General features: G+C 37.8%; 2 protein-coding genes across 12 annotated transcripts in view; both read left to right on the forward strand.

Moving 5' to 3' along the window:
* Nucleotides 1-11,311, forward strand: part of TRIM2 (tripartite motif containing 2) — a 131,021-nt gene extending 119,710 nt beyond the window's left edge. For all 11 annotated transcript variants that reach the window (XM_081077314.1, XM_081077310.1, XM_081077307.1 and 8 more), the window contains 2 exons: nt 144-284; nt 6,954-11,311. In XM_081077314.1, coding sequence (XP_080933440.1) covers nt 144-284; nt 6,954-7,106 — 294 coding nt within the window. In that variant the 3' untranslated portion in view covers nt 7,107-11,311. The remainder of the gene's footprint in view (nt 1-143; nt 285-6,953) is intronic.
* Nucleotides 11,312-11,723: 412 nt separating this feature from the next.
* The window catches only part of MND1 (meiotic nuclear divisions 1), a gene marked incomplete at both ends in the record, with an annotated part of 49,265 nt that continues 38,356 nt past the window's right edge, over nt 11,724-22,632 (forward strand). Inside the window, 3 exons of the mRNA XM_081077358.1 lie at nt 11,724-12,023; nt 17,096-17,161; nt 21,280-21,337. Of these exons, the coding sequence (XP_080933484.1) occupies nt 11,724-12,023; nt 17,096-17,161; nt 21,280-21,337 (424 nt within the window). The remainder of the gene's footprint in view (nt 12,024-17,095; nt 17,162-21,279; nt 21,338-22,632) is intronic.

The raw sequence follows: 22,632 nt of genomic DNA on the forward strand, positions 1-22,632 counted from the left end.
ATTTGTGGATTATTTTTTTGAAGAATGTCTTAACTCATAGATCTTGTTATAAATAACCTGCTCAGATAAATATTTTTAAAATGTATAATGTTGGCTCAACTATTTTCACTTAAAATAAAACAATTTAAAAATATTTCATACAGGTGTTTAATCAAGAAGGAGAATTCATGTTGAAGTTTGGCTCAAATGGAGAAGGAAATGGGCAGTTTAATGCTCCCACTGGTGTAGCGGTGGATTCCAATGGAAACATCATTGTCGCAGACTGGGGAAACAGCAGGATCCAGGTAAATGAAAGTGCTAATTGACTTGTGTAGAGTTATTGGTATTTAGTAAAAGTGGAGAATTGGCTGTCCCCAAATTGGAATGTTTTTCATTCTTCATTGATTCGATCATAAGACCATAGATAATCTTACAAGAAGTACCAAACTAAGGAAGGTGGAGTAGAAAAAAATGTCAACTTATTACCAGAGGGTTAGAAACTCTCTAAATCTGGCATTCTTGACATATCCCATAGACCCTTAAAGGGTCTATGGATAGAATTCAAAAGGTCCATTGAACAAAAATATTATTTTTACTAACTTCTAATTAAAAATGATCATTTCCTTTAATTATGAATATAGGCAGCAATCACGGTAGTTTTAGTAATATCTATAGCTTTGTCACCAAGAGAAATCACAGACATTTTCATATTACAGTTGTAGACCTCTCAAATTATCATTTATGCTCATTACTGCTTCAAAATTACAGTCATTATTAGACCCATCACTATTTCTTTTTATTTAATGGATTGGTTTAAAAAGCACACGTATTACTATTTCACAATTTTGTAATATTTTGATTGTATTTTAATGGTTTTTTTCCTTTGTAATCCACATATTTTGCTTTGTGTATTTAAAAACATTGCTAAATAACCTGAGTCAAAGAGGTAGTCTCAAGGAAAACTTAAAAATATATTGGCCTGAATGAAAATGCAAAGGCAACATATCAAAGTTTGTAAAATGCAGTTAAAACAGTGCTGAGAGGGAAATTTTTCCCCCAGCTTTATTGAGATTGACATACAATATTGTATAAGTTTAAGGTGTACAATGTGTTGATTTCATAGACTTATATATTGCAAAATGATTACCACTGTAGAGTTAGCCACTATTGTGTCACAGTCACATAATTACCATTTCTTTTTTGTGGTAAGAACATTTAGATCTACTCTCTTTGCAACTTTCAAGTAGTACATAATATGGTACTAAGTATAATCACCATGCTGTGCAATTATAGTTAATACTTTAATAAGATCCCCAGAACTCATTCATCCTGTAACTGGAAGTTTGTACCCTTTGACCAACTTCTTCCCATTTCCTCCACCCTCCACCCCAGCCCTGGTAACCACCATTCTACCTGAGAGGAAAATTAATAGCACTAAATACTTACATTAGAAAAGAGGAAAAGTCTTAAATCAAGAACCTATGCTCCCACCTAAAGAAGCTAGAAAGAGAGGAGCAAAACAAACAAAACAGGCAGAAAAAAGGAAACTTGAAGATAGAATCAGGAATTATAAGATTCGAGACAAAAACAATAGAGGAAGTCAATGAAACAAAGTTTGTTCTTTGAAAAGATCAATAAAATTGGCAAACCTCTAGCAAGACTGACAGAGAAAAAGAAAAAGAAAAAACATTAATACCATTACAGACCTTGCAGACATCAAAAGGATAATTAAGGAATTCTTTGAATAATTCTACATGCATCAGTTTGACACCTTGGATGAAATGGACCAATTACTCAAAAAGTACAAACTCCACAACCTATCCAGTATAGAGCAAATGATTTGAATAGCCCTACAACTATTAAGAAAATGTAGTTCATAATTTTATCTAATATTCCTTTTTAAAAATTTATTGGGGTACATAAATACAATGGAATATTACTTGGCCATGAGAAAAGATGAAATGCTGCCATTTGTGACAACATGGATGGATCTTAAGCTTATTATGCTAAGTGAAGTGAATCAGACAGAAAAAGTCAAGAACCTTGTGACTTCATTCATATGTGGGATATAAAACTGAAAGCCAGAAATAAACCAGACAAAGAAACAAAAACTCATAGACACAGACACCAGTATAGTGGCTACCAGAGGATAAGGGGGAGAGCGTGGTAGAAGTGGGTAAACGGGGTCAAATATATGGTGATGGAAGGAGAACTGACTCTGGGTGGTGAACGCACAATGCAATATATAGACGATGTATTATAGAATAGCTCTTGATTTTAAAACTCCCTCAAAAGAAATCTCCAGACTCAGATGGTTTCACTTGAGAATTCTACCAAATGTTTAAAGAAGACTGAGTGCCAGTTCTACAAAATTTCTTCCAGAAGGCAGAAGACAAGGGAACACTTTATAATTCATTTTTCAACTCAGCTTCTGATGCCCTGATCCCCAAACCAGACTAAGTACAAAAAAGAAAACTAAAGACCACATTTCTCCTGAATATAGATGCAAAAATACTTAACAAAATATTAGCAAAGAGAATTCAGCTATGTATTAAAATCCCTCCATGATCAAGTGGGGTTTATTCGAAGGATGTAAGTCTGTTTTACTATTTGAAAATCAGTCTGTGTAGTCCACCACATTAAAAGGCTAACAGTTGAAAATGATATGATCATATCAATTGATGCAGAAAAAGCAATTGACAAAACTGAATAACCACTCAGGATAAAAAAATTCAGTAAACTAAGAATATACAGGAATTTTCTCAGTTTGTTAAAGAATATCTATGAAAACCTACAGCTAACACCATACTTAACATTGAAAGACTGAAAGCTTTTCCTCTAAGATCAGGAACAAGGCAAGGCTGTCTACTCATCATTCAACATAATACTGGAAGCTCTAGCCAGCACATAAGGAAAGAAAAGGAAATAAGAAGCTTATAAATTAGAAAGGAAGAATAAAAAGAATCTCCCTATTTGCAGATAACATGATTGTTTACATAGAAAATCTCCAGGAATATACACAACACTTACTAGAATTAATAAGAGAATTCAGCAAGGTTGCAGGATACATAATTAACATATAAAAATCAATTATATTTCTATATAGTAGCAACAAACATGGAAACCAAAATTAAAACTATAACACCCTTTACAACTGCTGAAAGAAATGAAATATTTAAATATAATAACAAAGCATATTCAATATTTATATGTTGAAAACTATAAAATACTAATGAAAGAAATAAAAGAAGATCTAAATAAAGGGAGAGACATACTGAATTCATGGATTGCAAGCCTCAATAAAAATTCAGTTCTCCCCAAATAGACATATAGGCTTAACACAAAATCTAGGAATTTTTATAGAATATAGACAAGATAATTTTAAAATTTATATGGAAAGGCAAAGGGACTGGAATAGCTAAAACAATTTTGAAAAAAGAAAAATAAAGTGAAAGGAATCGCTCTCCTTGATTTCATGACTTATTACATAGCTATTATATAGCTATAATAATGGAGACTGTGTGATATTAGTGGAGGGATGGGTGCATAGATCAATAGAACAGAATAGAGAATCCAGAAATAGACTTGCACATATACAAACAACTGATTTTTGACAAAGGTATGGAGGCAATTCCATGGACGTATGCTAGCCTTTTCAATGGTGCTAGAGACCTTACACAAAAAAATGAACTCCAAATAAATTGGATTTAAATGAAAAATATAAAATAATAAAACTTTTAGAAGATTATAAGAGACACTCTTTGGAACCTAGGACTTGATAAAAATGTTTAGCCCGAAAGTACAATCCATGAAGAAAAAAATCAGTAAATTGGACTTCATTAAAATTAAAAACATGTGCCCTATGAAACACTCTGTTAAGAGGATTAAAAGATAAGCAACAGGGGCCGGCTAGTGGCTCAGGCCCAGGCCTTTGGAGCACCGTGCTCCTAACTCCGAAGGGTGCCGGTTCGATTCCCACATGGGCCAGTGGACTCTCAACCACAAAGTTGCTGGTTCAACTCCTCGAGTCCTAAAAGGGATGGTGGGCTTCGCCTCCTGCAACTAAGATTGGCCACGGCACCTTGAGCTGAGCTGCCTCCTGGATGGCTCAGTTGGTTGGAGCGTGGGCTCTCAACTACAAGGTTGCCAGTTCAATTCCTCGAGTCCCACAAGGGATGGTGGGCTGTGCCCCCTGCAACTAGCAACGGCAACTGGACCTGGAACTGAGCTGCGCCCTCCACAGCTAAGACTGAAAGGACAACTTGAAGCTGAATGGCACCCTCCACAACTAAGATTGAAAGGACAAACAACTTGACTTGGAAAAAAGTCCTGGAAGTACACACTGTTCCCTAATAAAGTCCTGTTCCCCTTCCCCAATAAAATAAAATAAAAAGATAAGCAACAAACTGGGAGAAAATATTTATAAGCCACGTATCGGACAAAAGATTATACCTAGGAGATATATATATATGAAGATTCTTAGAATTCAGCAGTATAAGAACGAAATGATTCAATTAGGAAATAGGCAAAAAACATGAAGAGAAATTCCACTGAAGAGAATATATCCATGAAAAGATGTTCCGTATCACTGGACATTTAGGGAAGTGCAAATTAAGACCTTGATCAGATATCACTTACCAGAATATGTAAAATTAAAATATTGATAATGCCAAATGCTGGCAAGCATGCAGAGAAACTAGATCTCTCACACATTGCTAGTGGGAATGTAAAATGACAGTCAGCTTTAAAAACAGTTTGTCTATTTCTTAAAAAACTAAACATACACTTACTATACAACCTAGCACTCCCAGGCATTTATCCCAGAGAAATGAAAATGTATGTCCATAGAAAAATGTGCACATTGTTGTTCATAGAAGCTTGATTTGTAATAGCCAAAAACTGAAAATAACTAGGATGCTTTTTTGATAAATTAATGGCTAAACAAACTGTAGTATGTTCATATTATAGAATATTCCTCAGCAATAAAAAGGAACAGACTAATGACACATCCAACAACTTAGATGCATCTCAAGGGCATCATCCTGAGTGAAAAAAGCCACTTTCAAAAGCCACTTACATACTATATGATTCCATTTCTGTAACATTCTTGAAATAACAAAATTATAGAGAGGAAAAACAGATTAGTGGTGGGCAAGAGTTAAGGATGGTGGGGAAAGGGGAGTGGGTGTGACTACAAAGAGCAAGCATGAGGGAGAGCTTTGTGATGATGGAATAGTTCTGTATGTTGATTGCAGTGGTGGTACATGAATCTACACTTGTGATAAAATGACCCACAACTAGTGGTGGCCGGTTAGCTCAGTTGGTTAGAGCGCGGTGCTCTTAACAACAAAGTTGCCTGTTCGATTCCCATCGACTACTCTAAGCTGCGCCCTCCACAACTAGATTGAAACAACTACTTGACTTGGAGCTGACGAGTCCTGGAAAAATACACTTAAAATAAATAAAAGTTAAAAAAAAATGACTTACAATTATACACACACATTCCAATGTCAGTGTGTTGAGTTTCATTATTGTACTTTAATTATAGAAGATGTAACCGTTGGGGGAAACTGGGTGAAGGGTACATAGGCTGTCTCTGTACTATCTTTGCAACTTCCTATGAATCTATGATTATTTCAAAATTTAAAGTTAACAAAAACAAATTTAAAAGAAGAATAACAATAAGTGTAAATATGTTTTCATGGTTAAGAAGAATGGTATCGTGACTGGCATTTGGCATTTTAATTGGGCATAAAAAGTAATAAAACTCGTTACATTCTAGAAAAAAAACATGAAACACTGTTTTGAGACTGTATATTCTTAGCCAGACTGCCGAAGGGGTCCAAGATGCAAAAACTTGGATTTTTCTCTAAGTTAAGAATAAAGCTTTTAAATCCTTAAACCGACGAAAGGTTATTCTCTTCATCCATTTCTCTGTGTAGACACTTGCATGGATCTCAACATGGATTTATAGATGGGGCTTTTCATTCTTGGCAATGTGGCCTTGTGCAGTGCACGTGAGAACCCAGCTGGCTAAATCGAATAGCATTCAGATGCTTGTGTGAGGACAGCAGTGGTCAGCAATTTGAATCTGATATAGGTATCTATTTCTCAGGAAAAGGGACGAGACTATAAATGTAACCCTAAATGCTTTTATTTCTGAAATATATTCATCTTGTTTAATTATCCCGGTGGACATCTACATTTGAAAGAGGCATTCCATGTCTGATGGGAAACCAGAAGCCAGAGAGGGAACCTCGTTCACAAAGCCCTTCTGTGTAGAATCACAGATGGTGAGCTGTGTTGTGGCCCTTGGAGCGCCTGCCTAGTTACACTGCCTTTTAGAACACCCGATGGGCCGCACAGAATGGTCAAAAGAAACCAGCCTGTGCCTTTTGAAGGAGAAGTGTTCCTATTCCTTTTATTTTGTAATAGCAAAAGCTTACGGACCAAGAGAAGGCCACTTCATATCCAAACGTACATGTTGAACCATTGACTTCTTATGACTTGCTGTCTTCTGAAAAGGAAAAAAATAACCTCTATTTTTTCATTGCATATTATGACTCGGGACCATTCTTCTGTGATCTAGTTGATGATTTTTCTCTCATGATTGGGAATAAAAGAGGGACGTGAAGCTGGAGAGGGAAGTGAAGGCTTAGGGCGAGAAATAAAGAGTAATTTTTCAAGCACCATCCAGGGCTGTTGCCTTCCAATGTGACTCCTGTAAGAATGTAAGTAAGCTCTGGTTTCCAATGGCATGTTCTTTGTCAGTAACTCTGGGACATAGAGAGTGAGAGGAGAAAAAAACCAGGTAAGTGGAGGGGAATGATTGTATATGTGATAGTGACCTAAATAAATCTAGGGGATTACGCACAATGCTTTTATATTAAAAACATTAGCACCAAGAGTTTTCTAATTCCCATTTCATCACAGTACTATGCCTTTTCCTATAACATTCTGTATATTTTTGATAGGTTTTTGATGGAAGTGGATCGTTTTTGTCCTACATTAACACATCTGCTGACCCACTCTATGGCCCCCAAGGCCTGGCCCTGACATCGGACGGTCACGTTGTGGTTGCAGACTCTGGGAACCACTGTTTCAAGGTCTACCGGTACTTACAGTAACAGTGGGCAGCTGGACAGCCCCTTACAAAGGTCTTGCACTATTAGGAATGGATCTCGGCGCGGGACCAGATTATATTAGACTTTTCATGCTGGAAGGAATCATGGGCGAACTTTCCAAGGTTATTTCTGAATGTAACAATTTCCTTAAAAACTGCATATCTGATTTCTGTAATTGACCTTTAGGATTAAAAAAGAAATCTCTTCTACTGAATCTATAAAACTGCAAAGTTTACACCTGTGAACTATGGTGAACTATGGCTTATAGGACAAGGATTTATGTAGTTAAACTAATTTTGCAAATCAAACAAGCATTAAAAAAACTAGAACATTTAAAGTTATTTGTTAATCCTGTAAATGGTAGCTTTTGTGCAGAGCTTCCCAAAAAACAAAACAAAAATAAAATCTGTTGTAGTTGTATACTTTAACCTCGGTCACAAGACCCGGGAGAATCTTCTAACCTCACTTTTACAGTAGACATTGTGACATTTTTTGGTTATCAATAACTACATATAAATAATTAGGAAAAAATAAGACTGTCTTGCAAAATCCTCTCTGTGATTCGCAGGCTTCTTGAGTTCAGCACTTAAAATTAAATGCAAATTTCCCATCCATTCTGGGTTAGATCAAAGATCCTTTTTTGGGTGTTCTTTTCACTTTCTCTCTCCTGCTCCTTTTGTATCAAAAAACAAAGGGAAATCTGAAATTCCTAATCCTTTGAAAAGCATTTTACAGATGTCATGCTACTTTTTGATAAACAGCCCAACTCCAGATCAATGCACTGGAATGTAATCAAGAAAAAGTCATGTTTTCTGTGCCATGTTCTCACATGTGTCTCTTCTCTTCCACTTCACGAAAGCGAAAGCTTTACCTCCTGCAAAATGTCAGCACATGTAGTAGGACACCAGTATCCTAGGACAGAGAGCCATAAGTAGCCCTTTGGAGGACTGATGGTGTCAACCAAAGGCATGTGATTGAGTAATGGTTTCCCCTTAGAAAGCAAGTGTTACCAAAGTTGTGAAAGCATTACAGGTAAGGGCATGTTATGGTTATTTATCATTGTCTAATGAATAGTAGAGGCATTAAATGACTATGTATACATGATTAGGGTAAGATAGAATGTATTATATATATCTATATATATAGCTGAATCTTTGGTGTATTGAAATAGGCAGCACTCTGAAAGACAGAAGCATTGTCCAGCCTTTCTTCAGCACATTCCTTTATTGAGAAGTTTAAAGCTGTCCTAACAGAACAAGTCCTAAAGCAGTTTAATTTTTGCCATTTTCCAGGAATGATGGTATCGGCTGACTTTTCGTCAAAAATGGTCTTCTGTGCTTTCAAAAAAAACAAAAAGCAAGTCAAAAAAGAAAAGTCAAACTTGAGTTACACTTAATTTAAACAAACTATAAATGCATTTTGAGAAATGTTAAGAATAATTTAGTCAATCGTTAATCTCATTGGTACTGTAAAATAAGATGTGGTTTATTTCCACTGTTTAATTTTCTACTCAGTTCTACCAAATAGGATGTCATGTTTGGCATTTCGATAATGACTTTGGGATCTTTTTCCACTGAAAGCACCTTAGAACTGTACTATAGGAAAACATTTCCCATGTATAATTATATGAATGTGATGTTTATTGCTTATTAATTTATAATTCAGTCACTCTCTTATATAGGACTTTTTTAAATTTAGAAGGGAAATCTAGCTACTTCCAGTTGTCTATCAAATTTATGCCCAAATCAACCTGAAAAAAATTTTTTTCAGAAAGATTTACATTTAGGTTTAGTATTTCTTTAGTTAGGTAGTTTTCAAAAATACTTGAGACTGTCTGTGATAAAGTTATAAAATTCAATAACATTTTTAGAATGTTAAGATACTGTTTCCTAGCATCAGTGAAATATGTTTTTGAATTTAAACCTTTATGTTTAATGAGTGCTTACTAGAAGCCAGGCGCTATTCTAAGCACTGGAGGCATAATGGTGGAGAAAACAGACAAAACTCCTACCACCTTGGAGCTTACACTCTAGGGAGGGAATTTCATTTTGCTGTTTACTAACATTCTGCATAAAAGATAAGCTAAGCTTTTGATAGCTTCTAGACTGTTAAAAGAAAACCTTTTAAATTGGTTAATTTTAGTTTATGTTCACACGTAAAAATGGCTTCCTATTTAGATTCTGTCACAGGCTATTATTGACCTTAAGACTAGTTTACTTAAAGGGTTTTTTTGCACAACATTTAAAGTATATTTGTGAAGTTAACCAGCCATCATACCAAAGCAGGCTGGATATCTCAATCAGTAGATTGAAGACAAAGCTAGTTTTTTTACATGTCAATATTCACACAAACTGGAAGGAAAGAATAGATATTTTGATTCAGACCTGTTCCCATTATCCTTTACTAAATATGCTAAGGGCACTCCAGGAACACTATATTTTCCCCTCACAATATGTAATCATATATGTTAAAATATAAATAACATTTCACATTTAGATACATATGTGCATTTACTGTATTTCATAGTAAGCATATTTTGCGGGGAAAGTGCTGCTAAGATACGAATAGATTTAAGTGAAATTTTTTCACATTCGATGGAAAATGGTTTCTGGTAAACTGAGAAGGATATTAAAATAAGTGACTTTTTCTCTGGGTTACCATTATTGTTTGATTTCTCTTTGTCAAGTGTACAGAACCTGTCATACATTCATGATAAGTAGCACTGAATAATTACCCATTCAAATTTCCCCTGGGCACTTAAGGTAAAATATTGCCAGTTAGAATGTAAAGGTCAGTGACAATGAGTCCCTCCCCCCCCCATACAGACCTCCCCTGCTGGACATGGGGCATAGAGAATCACTTGACCATTCAGAAACATATGAATAAAAAGCTTTTATAACTGTTTGCCATTTTTTAAATGGTACTTAGTATTTAGATCAAACTTTAGTCTCTAGTAACTAAACAAGTCCCCAAGTTTCCTTATTTTAATTAATTCTTTGACTGGATTTGAGGCAAATAAACACTACAGGTCCATGAAATGAGAACACACTTGCTTCTACTACTAAGTATACAGGGTATGTCCTAATATGGAGTTAACTGGAATAGCCGTACACCAGCAAGTGTCTATGGATCCTTAACATTAAAGGGTTCACATAATTGCTTTGGAGGAAATAGCAAATAACCATCAAGTAATCTGCAGATTTCTTCAAACGGGAAAAAGTTTTTTTGTATGTTTGGACTCTATGGTATCCTCTCTATTCACCAGCTTCTGAAAAGGGAGGAGTATTTTTAGTTTCATAATTTTAAAAAGATATTTCCTGGTAGGATAAAATTAAAGCTATTTGCTGCAAACGTCTAATTTTGCTTAAAACTGAAAGTTGTAATACTGTTGCATTCTGTAAACATTGCAGGGTTTAAAATTTTACAATTATTTTAATATTTTTGATAAATAGGAATCTAGTATTGCCATAAAGGAACTAAGTGCCCATTAAAGATTTGTTTGGTATAAATAAATAATTTTTTGTTTTAAATGACAGTAAGCTACAAATCATGATGTTAATCTTAAACTTTCTGAAGATGAATTGTGTGGCAGTGATTGTGTGGTTTGTCTGTGGAGAATGTACGAAAGCTATTAATATTCTAAAATCTATTAATAAATTGGCTTTGTTGTTCCAATGAATGTACAGCACTTCCATTAACCTTTGAAAGCAACACAGCCTTAAACACAATGCTTTTGCTTTATGACATGAATGTTCTGTCATCAACAAGAGTGTATTCTTGTAATAGAATTATTTATGTCATTCTCAATTCTATAGCCTTTCAATCCTATGTATGAGTATGAAGGGTTTTTTCCTTCCTTTTTTTTCTGTTTAAAATTTGTACATTCCATCTTATAGGTCTGTTTCATATGTTTTTCTGTATAGAACACTAAGTCTTGCTCTCTCTGACATTGATACTGATACTGATATACTCTCATCATTTGTTCTTTTATGAATCAAAATGCTGACTGCCTATTTAAAGAAAAGAATAAATGCTGTGCATCAAAGTGTTTGTACGTTCGTAGCTACATAAGTACCACAGTATTTTGGATGCTTTAGTCTACAATAAAACTTTAAATTGTCTTGAAACATAGGAGAAACAAGAGTCTCGTGTATATCTTCACCATGCAGAAAATCGGAGATAGCATAATAAAGCTTGTTTTCTCCGTTTGCAGGATGAGTGTTTGTTTATTTAACATACTCTCCTTTTTAGTGGTGTTCGGAAATGAAGGAATGTTCTAGAATTTGTGGAAGATAGCAATAACCAACTTGTCTGTAGACTAGGGAGAAGTCCCCACCCCACCCTGGCCTGCTTCTCCGCGGAGCCGCCAGGGGTCGCTGCGCGCTGTCGGGGCGAAGGTCGGTCTGTCTCCGCCCTCCTCCCCTTCGCTGCTCCGCCCCGGGGCGGGGTCGGCGCCAAAATCAAACCCTTCTGGGCGCGCCCCGCCCCTCGCCTCCTGCGCGGGCCCTGCCGCCGGGAGACGCTCTGCCGGCGCCATGGTAAGACCTGAGGTTCCCGCCTCCTTTTCCCCCTCAGTGTCCGGGCCGCAGGCACCTTGGCCCTGGACGGCTCCGGGGGCTGATGCTCGGCCCTGAGCCTCACACGGAGGGGCCGCCCTGCACCTCCCGGGCGCAGCGGGGCGCCCGCCCACCTGCCCCCGCCGCCGGAGCTGGGAGGCCGCGGCGCCGCCCTGGGGGCCCTGCCCCCTCCGTGCCCTTTGCGGCGCGCGGCTGTCTGCCCGGCGGGTCGGGTTACACACGCGAAGCACTCGCGAGGGTGACCCGCGAATCTCCCACCCTGCCGTCCGTGTGTCTGTCCGAGAGACCACGACTCACCTCCGAATCCGCGCTCGGCCCCGCGTTAAGGTCCGGGAGCGAAAAGGTGAGCGCGGCGGGGGCGGGTCCCAGGCACCCGTCGGGACCCCACGTGCTCGCTCGGTTTTTGACAATTGCATTCTAGGCATTGCGACGTGAGGGCACGTTTCTGAATTGCTCACAATTTTAAAAGTAAAAAGGAACCCGACGAATCTTCACTTTATGCCAGCTAGGCGATTTCTGTGAAAATCCCTTGTGTGTTATTTTTGTTTTACCGAAGGGCAGGTATCGTGGCACTTGGGTGTTTCGGACTGCTGGTTGGTGGAGCCCGTCGCTTCAGTCGGAAAGCACGGCGCTTCGCGGGGCTTAGCCCGTCGCCCACTTAATGTTTCTGTGCATCAAACCATTTTCATCACCCTTCAAAGTGTCATGCTGCTTTTTTCTGCTTTGGTCAGAATCGACATCGAACTGAATGGACCCAAGATTTGAATGTCTTAACGTCCTTAAGTGGCCGTTGTTTGGCTGAGCTCATGGTGGCTAAGGACTTAGGTTGTAGCGTGTTTGTAGGAAGATACTCGTCCAGATGTAATTATAACTGACAACGGCTTCTTTGTGGTTAAACGCCCATCCCAGCCGCCTGGCCGTGAAATGGTGTGAGAAGCCCAACAGGACCACACTTCCACCTGTTACCGGTGCTCTGACACCTAGTGCTCTTCAGTCATTGGCTTCCCGTAACTGACCGCGGAGAAGCATCTGGCACAAATGCGTTTAACTTTGTCCTTTGACCTCATCTCGCTTTACTCGTGAATTGCTTTCTAACAGTCGATGTTTTAATGTGCTGCTAACTCGTTTCAGATGCTTACCTCTGATACTGGAGAAACAAATTAGAACAAAACTTTTTCTAAGACACATACTTCCTATGTTTTTTTTTTTATCAATGATTAAGAAATAAAGTTCAGGAGTCCGTTCCGAGGGTCTTCTTTTCCTCTGTGCTGCCTTCCTTGTGCTTGAGCACACGCTCAATAAACCTTGTCTGTGGGAAAAGAAAAAAAGCGTAATGATCGGTTGATCAAAGATAACTTTTGTTCTCTTTCCTGATGGTGCGTTAATAGCTGTTTTGATTTGGTTGGGCTTGTTGAGTAAACAGTTGTTATAAGTCCAGGCATATTTTTGGAATTGGAGAAATGCAGTGTAACCTGCTACTGCGGAGGGCAGCAGGTACCATCTACTTTTAGTTTTGCAAAATTTTATTGTATTTGATCAACAGGGCTGAGTTTAGGTGTTCCAGAACTTCTAGTTGGAGAAGGTTCCTTTGTTGTCCTCAGGTCAAGTTTTGAGTCCCCTTGCTTACTAATTTGGATGCATCTCTAACTTACACTAGTGGGAGATTTTCTTTAATCTTAAGTATTAAATGAGCCCTTGTTGATTTTTTTTTTTTTAAAGAGAAATTTCTAAGTATGAGTTAATACGGCATCTTTCACATCAGTTATTTTAATTCTGGCCATGATACTCTCCTACTGTGGTTAATAGTAAAAACTACTTGTAATCATAAAAGAGGCTGATGAATAAATTAGCCTGAAAACAATGTAAATGGATGATACAGCTCATCCATATGTCTTGAATAACGTTCTTAGCTGTTGAGTGATAAGAGCCTTCCTAAACTGTGTCTCCAGGACACTACATTCTCCTCATTGCCTGTCTCTCGGGGGCAAATTTTTGTGGAGTCTATGGGTCTCTCCAAAGAACTGTTTATAATACCAAGATATTGGGAGCCTTTCTTAAAGCTTTGGATCTGTTTTCTGCTGATGCAGCCACAGATTAAAGACCTAAAGAGATTCTCACTGCCCCACAGGTGCCCCTGACATGGCCTCCAGATTCTGGGACACAATTAAAGCACCTGCAAACAGTTTTTAAAATAGTATGTATGCCCAAGCTGAGGCCCCTTCTCAGAAATTCTGATTGAGTTAATGTGGGATGTGCCTGGGCATCAGCATTTTTTAAAAGCTTCTGAGATGATTCTAATGGCAGTTTGAGACCCAGTGAACTAGAGAAATAAGCAGAGGGAGACTTCTGATTGGGTGTGAATTTCATGGTTGGTTTATTTAGCTGCTGCAGAGGCCAACGGGAAGGGAGGCTGATAAAGCAGTATTGAACTCTGGCTCTCAATCCTACGTTTAGGGAACAGGTCTGGATGGTTTCTCGGTGCTGCTCTACCTGAGATTTCGGATTCATCTCTCCAAACCAGGCAATAAATGGTTATCACAGGTCTCATTATTATCTCACCCTGCATCATATTTATGCGGGTCCAGTGGGTGTTGTGGAGTTTGGGAGCACAAACAGCCTCAAATTTTAGGGTAGGGAGTTTTAGACACGTAGTCCTGAAATTAAGGGCTGGCCTTTATGCCTGCTTTGTCTAACCTGGCGCTAGCTAATCTCTGGGAAGGCAAAGGCAGCTCATATTCGGAAGATTTCCAGTCTGCTGAGAGAGACAAGTAAACATCTTTCTAATTCTACCAAGTCATCTGATGAAGGTGTGTTCTGGGATCACAGGGAATGACACCCAGCCCTAACCTCTGAGCCCAGGGAAGTTCTCCTAGAGAACGCCTAAACGAAGCCTTGGAGACTTGTAGTTTTGCACAGGTAAGAGAAGGTGTTTTAGGTAGAGAGAACAACATTTTCTTATGGTGCAGAAATGCGCAAGAGCATTCTGCGATCGGAGAATTAACAAATAGTTTTTGTATGACAGCTCAAATTGCTTAGCTCTCCACGTTGGTATGGTAAAATTTGAGGTGGGGAGTGGTGCCTGAGAGTAGATCAGGGTCAGGTGATAGAGGGCCTTTGTCTATCATTCTAGGGTATGGGACATCTCTGGATATTTGGGAGCCACTGAGGGTTTTCAGCAAGGGAGAGGCATTGTTAGATGTGCTTTTTGGCTGTGTGGAATATGGACTTAGAGAAAAGACAGTGTGCTTATGGGACTGCAGGTGTGTTGCAGGAGACAGATAAAGAAGGCCTGAATTGAGGTATAGGTAATGGGAATGAAGCAGACAGTATAGATTGGTGACATAGTTAAGCACTGAAATTGGCAGAAGTCGGTGATTGGTTGGATAATGGAGTAAGATGAAGGAACCTAGGGTGGCTGGGGTATCAAGGTGGTATCTAACTGAACTCAAGATCTGGAACAGCAGGTTTGGGGAGTAGATGTGGGAGAGGAGTTCAGATTAGACCTCCTGAGTTTGAAGTCTGTCCAGCAGGCAGGTAGCTACAGAAGCTCAGGAACACCCTCAGGGACTCATGTCAAGATTTGAGGACTCAGCGTTCAGTGCTAGTTAAAACCTGAAAGCAGATGAGATCAAAGAAGAGGTGTGGAGATAAGGGGATCAATACAGAACTGGGGAACTGCAGTGTTTGAGAGTGGACAGAGGAAAAAGAGAAAAATATAAACATCCGGACTACTTATTTTATCCAGGCGACTCATCAGGGAACACTGCATGATTCTATTACTGTGAAAATGAGTTACTGGGTTTCTAGGTTCTGCAAGTAGAATAGACTCATGTACTCTGGTGTATACCCTGTTTCCCTGAAAATAAGACCTAGCCAGATAATCAGCTCTAATGTGTCTCTTGGAGCAAAAATTAATATAAGACCTGGTATTGTATTGTATTATATTATATTATATTAATATTGTAAGACCCTGTCTTGTATTCTAATGCGTTCTGACGCGTCTTTTGGAGCAAAAATTTATATAAGACCCGGTCTTATTTTACTGTAAGTAAAATAAGTACAGTAAAATTTATTTACTTACAGTAAAATAAAATTTTACTTACAGTAAAATAAGACCGGGTCTTAAAAAAATTTTGCTCTAAAAAACGCATTAGAACTGATTGTCTGGCTAGGTCTTATTTTTGGGGAAACACCATATATTCAGAATGGCAATTCCAAATTCCTTTCCCCATCTTTCATAGGCTCACATTTCGTGATGGAGTTTTTGGTGGGATAGGGTCAATCTTTAATTGTCATTTTATTTATGTCTGCTTTTTAAGTGATGTAAAGTGTTTTAAACTTCTTACTGAACAACATATATGCAATTTTTGAGAAAGGGGCAGATCACTTAAGAGACATTGGTTTGGAATCTTCCATTAGAGCTCTGGAAATGATGATTCTCATTCTTTTTTATTTTATGTGAATCTTTGCATTAAGGAAATTTGACATTTTTTTCCTTTTTCTTAAATTTTGGACTTTATATATACTCTACATACAATATATAGTAAAATTTATTATTAATGTACATTTCAGTTACATATTAATTATCTTAATTTCAAACTGGCTGAAAAGTAGTTTATAGAATAGTAGTAGCCTGAAGTAGGCTCCATTTTCTTCTTGGATAGGTTTTCCTTCCTTTAGCCGCCTACCTCCACAGTGCTGCTCCAATTATCTTACTAAAATGTTACTCTCATCCTGTCACTGCCTGCTTTAGAAATTGTGCAGTAGCTCCTCATTGCCTAGAATAAAGTCCACGCTCTATGGCTGCACAGTCAGCCTTCCATCGTCTTGTGCCCGACAAACTTTCTCACCTCACCTGCCACTCCCTCTTTATGCACCATACAATATCATCCAGAGTCTTTCTGGAGCATTCCATGTACTTCCATAATATTGTGTATGGTCTGCCTAGCATACCTTTCTCCCCATGTCTCAACGAACCAAAATCCTTTTCATCCTGACTACTTATTTTCCTAGCTAGCTTTCCTCCCTCCCCAGGGTGGGATTAACTCATTCTGTTCCTGGTAGCAATTGGTGCATGCACCCGTTCATCAATTATAAGTAATCGTGTCAATTTTTTCTTTTTTGAGAGATTATGTCTTTTGAAGGTAAATGCAGTGACAGACACATCACTGGATCATTTGGTAAATATTGAATTTCTACAGCTCTGTCTCAATCAGTTTTTATTATACTGGCAGCACCTACTACAAGATTTGGCATATGGTACTTAGTAAAGTAGTTAAAATTAGTCTAGGTCTGGCTCTGAGAGCTATGAAACCTGTTGGTATCAGACACAACCACGCCTAGACTTTCTGAAAATTGTTTTAAAATACAGTATTTAAAAAAACCCACAATGTTTGTTTAATTTTTGTGCTTTAGTCGAAGAAAAAAGGATTGAGCGCAGAGGAAAAGAGAGCCCGCATGATGGAAATATTTTTTGAGACGGTAAGTTGTTTTAGTATTTTGCATTTTTTCCTTACGTATATGTCATCCAGTGTTAATTGTATTTTTTTTAATTAGAGATCACTATTCACCAATTTCCCGAAGAATGAGTAAAATTCTGCAAATATTTGTGGTTTCTGTGAGCTATGGAGTATAAAAGAACCTTATCCCAATGTTTGCAGAGCCTCTTCTATCCAGACTCCTATACACTGTACCCAGAATTATCTTTCTGAAGCATATATTTTTGATTGTGTCCCCTCTCTGCCTGATAATAATAATAGCTCACATCTACTGAGTACTTGCTGGGTGCCATTCACATGGTGCAAATGATCTGATTTCATCCTTTTTAACCCTATGAGATCAGTCCTATTATTAATCATCCTCAGTCTACGGATCTGGACGTCTGAGATGTAGCCTAAGATACCAGCCCTGAATCTCAAAAAATAGAAGTGCTAGTACCAGGATTCGAACCCACGGATGATCAGCTGATTTTAGAGGCAGTGCTAAATACTGCCTTTTTGCATGTATAAATCAGTCTGTGGTGTAACTCCTATGTGATGGTACAGAGGCCTCCTGATTTCTTCCAGATATTTGTGCCTGCCACTAACAGGAAATGTGTTTGAAGTTTCTACTCCTAAGTGATAGAGCCAGGTTTCAAACCCAGTCACCGGGATCTAGAGCGTGTTTACAGTGTTTCTGTACAGTGGCTTTCCTTGGCTTCCAGGTTAAAGCCCATACCTTTGAACTACAAAAAATATTACCTTTGGGCAGCCAGGTGGCTCAGCTGGTTAGAGCGCGAGTTCTGAGCAACAGGCTGGCCGGCTCGATTCCCACATGGGCCAGCGAGCTGCGCCCTCCACAACTAGATTGAAGGACAAGGACTTGGAGCTGATGGGCCCTGGACAAACACCGTTTCCCAATATTCCCCAATAAAAAAAATTAAAAAAAAATAACTTTTTGTATCTTAGCCTAATACTTGACAGGATCTTCAAAGTCTAATGTAGCCCCAACCTACTGGCTATTTTCGTTATATACAAATGTGAAGAATGTGGGAAAAATAGTGAAATAGAATACGAAATTAGTAATGATAATTCTTGACATTTTCATTTTGATAATGCAGATCCTCAGTAAAATTAGCGAAATATTCTGGGGACCTTTTCTTTTTATACTGTTGGCCTTCTGATTGTAATCTTACTAGTCTTGCATGCAATGACTTGCTGAAAGTCAGTGCAGAACAGAGTATCGTCATAACGATGATATGATCAGGAGGATAAATTGATGAAGTTTGTACATGAGAATTATGATTATTTGTTCAGCTGAATTGAAGTATTTTTCCTATGGTCTCAAAGCAAGAAAAGTAAATTTAATTCCTACCAGGCAGTGGAAAGCTGGGGAGAGTAGTTGGGAAATTATTTTGTCCTTTATGGTATTGTTAGAATTTTCTCCTAGATCAACATTGGCTGTTTCTGATTGAAAATTTTTCAGTTCTGCTCTCAATTACAGTCCTGCACCACTTAGCAGAATACGTTCTGAGAAATGGCTTAGGCGGTTTTGTCGTCATGCAAACATCAGAATGCACTTACGCAAACCTCCGTGCTATGGCCTGCTACACACCTAGGCTGTGAGGTGTAGCCTATTGCTCCCAGGCTACAAGCCTAGGAAGCATGTTACTGTACAAAACAGCAGAAGGTTCAGTCACGCACAAGAGAAAATGATGCATCGAGATGCAGTAAACACTCGATGTGTGAGGCTGCTGCTGGCATAGCACAGCGTACTGTTTTACAGTGCACTTTTATAAATAGGAAGAGTACACTCTAAAGTAACATTAACATGTACAGTATGGTAAATACGTGAACTATAACAGTCGTTTACTATCATTAGCAAGTATTACGTACTGTACATAATTGCACGTGCTGTATTTTGTACAGCTGGCGGCACAGTAGGTTTGTTTACACCAGCATCACCACAGACACGTGAGTAGTACATTGCACTAGGAGGATGGCTAAGTACAGCGTCACTAGGCAATAGGCATTTTTCACCTCAGTTATAATCTACGGGACATTGGTCAAAATGTCATTATGCAGCACAGCACTGTGATTGTATTAATTGATTTCAGTTCACATATTGATTCATATAAATACATACACATATCGGGATGCCAAAAACATGTACACACATTTTAAGAGATGTTATCTATGTAGTAGTTTTCAAGTTGAATTACTGTGTAGCAATGTGTAGTATGACGTTCGCTCAAAAGATGGCCTTAATCAAATGAATGCTAGCGTCATTCATGGTAATACAATTTTAATACAGTTTTTTTCTTTCTTAAAATATGTATATATATTTTGGCACCCTCTGTATATATGAAGTTGCTAACGTAATAGAAAAAGAATTCTTTGCCTATTACACTTGAGAACGTGGAAGCAGTAGAGCTCAATAATTGACAATTGGCACCTGAAGTCTGTTTTACCTAATACCTTTATGCCTTTAAGGAAGTTATTTGACCTAAGTCTCAGTTTCCTCATCTATTAAAGAGGATAGTAAAAGTTATCTAGTATTATAACTATGTGTCTTCCATGGTTTCTTACACAGTTTGGTTTTTTTGTTTGTTTGTTTACACGGGCTAGAACCATTGTGTTCATCTCTCCTTTATTATGTCTCTTTAATGCTGGGGAGAACTAATATTTACTTGAGACCATTTTACTGTCCACTTAAATGACCACATTTCAGTTCTGAGACTAGTTCTTTGCAAGCTCATTGACACAGTAGCTGCACTGGGGCAGCCAGTGTGTCTGGGGCTCTTCCTTGATGACCACCCACAGGCACATGTCTCAATAAGTTCATGTTCTTTTTCCAGGGAATCTAAGGTATTTGCAAATAGGTTTGATTGATTTGTTTAATGCATTAGAGTCCTATCATAAGTAATTCATTGCATGTTCTCTGAGACCCTAAAGTATTACCTTTAAACAGTCTATTCCCAGTGTACAAAAATTGACCAATGACTTCGTGTTTTCCTTAGTATACTAAATCTTAGGTGTAATGAGATGAAATTGCTTTTTCTAACATTTTATTCTGAAAGATGAAAGTATTTTACAGTGATACCTATATGTCCAACACCTAGATTCTACCAGTAACATTTTACTCTGTTTGCTTTATCACCTATATATGTATCCATCCACTCCTTTATCCATCCATCAATTGGTCTTTGAGGGTGGTGGTGGAATTTATACCCAGTCTTTTGTCAGGTATATGTTTTGTGAATATTGTCTTCTGGTCAGTATTTGTCTCTTCAGTTTTTTGATAGTGCCCTTGAGCAGAAGTTTTAAATTTTTATGAAGTCTCAATTCCACTCTATTGAAGTTGCCTTTTCAAGTTTATTTTGGAAGAAATAGATCCCAGATTTCCATAACACTAATCACAATAATTCTCTTCTACTTACTGTATACTGCAGTCTTCTCAAATATCTCACTTTTGTTATCCAAGTTTTTTTCACCACTTCAACCAATGCTTATTACAAGAAGGAAGGAGTATTCTGTGTAGATGTTTTCCAACTATAAGACTAAATGTTCTGCATGTATATCTTCTCATAATGTTTTTCTTTGGTGGACATGCAATACGTATAGGTGAATGCTTGATAGGCAGTTATGAATTAGATAATTTTCCTATTGGGTAAGTATAGTTCTTCTGTGAAACTGTAAATGTAAACAAGTCTTGACAGTTATATGTTTAGTTACAGCTGCTAAATCTGTAATGTATTGATATATGCTAACCAAAGTACTGTTGGTGTTTTCTTAAAATCAAAGTGAAATCAAAGAAGCTGATTATCTCATGTTAACAAATGATTCATCATAACTAGTTTTTATACTTCAGTGGGAAGATGTTCTCCTCTCTGATTACTTCAAAGAATTGTATGTTCATGCAAACTGTCCATTTCAACATCTCTTGAAGGTATTGAAAAAGATAATTGCAATGTCTTCTAGCTCCAAAATGCTTGATTCTATTGCACTGTTCATTTCCAGGCATAGTTTTTTAGTACAATGTTGTATGAATATAACTATGGTAAATATATAGTAGAAGTAAATACATGTTTTTCATCTCTTTTTTAAAAAACTTTTAAACAGAAAGATGTATTCCAGTTAAAAGACATGGAGAAGATTGCTCCCAAGGAGAAAGGCATTAGTAAGTATCAAAGATGTGCTGGGATATTTAGGGAAATGTCCATCACCTTTTCTGCTACAGTCTTTCACTTTATGGAAACATAAATTGCCAGAGATGAATGTTTGTAAAAATCCTTTCATGATGTATTTGGGCCACGGCCATGATTCCTGTGTTTGGAGTATCTGCTCTAAGAAAATTAAAATGGAATATGATGTATGCATGCCTGTGTACAAACAGACACACACATATATGTACAAACAAATACACATGTTTATTTACAGGTATTTTTTACTTCAAAAGAAGCAAAAACTGTTCATGTAGGTTCTAGTATTCGTTAAATGTGACTTTTTGTCTTTACATGGTATAATAGTTTTGTACAGCTGTATTTTCTGTAGTAGAAAATTACCACCAACTTGGTGGCCGGACACAATAGAAATTTATTTTCTCATAGTTCTCGTTGCCAGAAGTCTAAAATCAGGTGTCAGCAGGATTGGCTCTGTCTAGAGGCTCTGAGGGAGGACCATTTCATGCTTCTCTCCTGGCGGCTACCAGCAGTGCGGGGTTTATCGACACCTCATTCTAAGCTCTGCCTCTCTCTTTGCCTGGCCTTCCCCTTTGTTCCCCTTCTGTCTCTTATAAGGACACACAGCATTGGATTTGGGACCCATCCTAAATTCAGGATGATTTCATCTGGAGATCCTTAATTACATCTATTCAGACGCTTTTTCCAAATAAGGTCACATTCACAGGTTCTGGGGGTTCTCTTTTGCAGGGTCACTGTTAAACCCACTACATATTTTTTTAAAATACTGATTATTAAAACGACACATGCTTATTTTAACTGATTTGGAAATTATAAATATAATGAAAGTAAAAGTTGTTCATAATCTCTGTTCTGAAAACATCACTGTTAACATTTTGGTGGATTTTGATGTCTTATTCTTAGTTTCTATTTGTGTGTATGTATCTGTTCATTTCTCTAAGAAAGAACTGTGCTGCATGTACAGTTTTGTGTTCATGTGTTTTTTTATATAACACATCACTCACATTTACCTATGTCATTTGCTTTAAAATGGTTTACAACATCTGCATCTCCTAATGTTTAACTCCGTGACCACCTACTGTGCCATCACTTGCTTATTAGCCCCTTACCTCTTGTTGAACATCTACATTGTTCCTAAATTTTGCAACTAGAATTAATTAACATGCTACCCATAAATTTTTTTCTAAAAGACTAAATTTTTTAGAACATTTTTAGATTTACAGAAAAACTGAGAGGAAGATCTAGAGATTTCTCATGTACTTCCTGCTCCCCG

This window comes from Rhinolophus hipposideros (assembly GCF_964194185.1).
Source record: "Rhinolophus hipposideros genome assembly, chromosome: 16".
Classification (NCBI taxonomy): Eukaryota; Metazoa; Chordata; class Mammalia; order Chiroptera; family Rhinolophidae; genus Rhinolophus; species Rhinolophus hipposideros.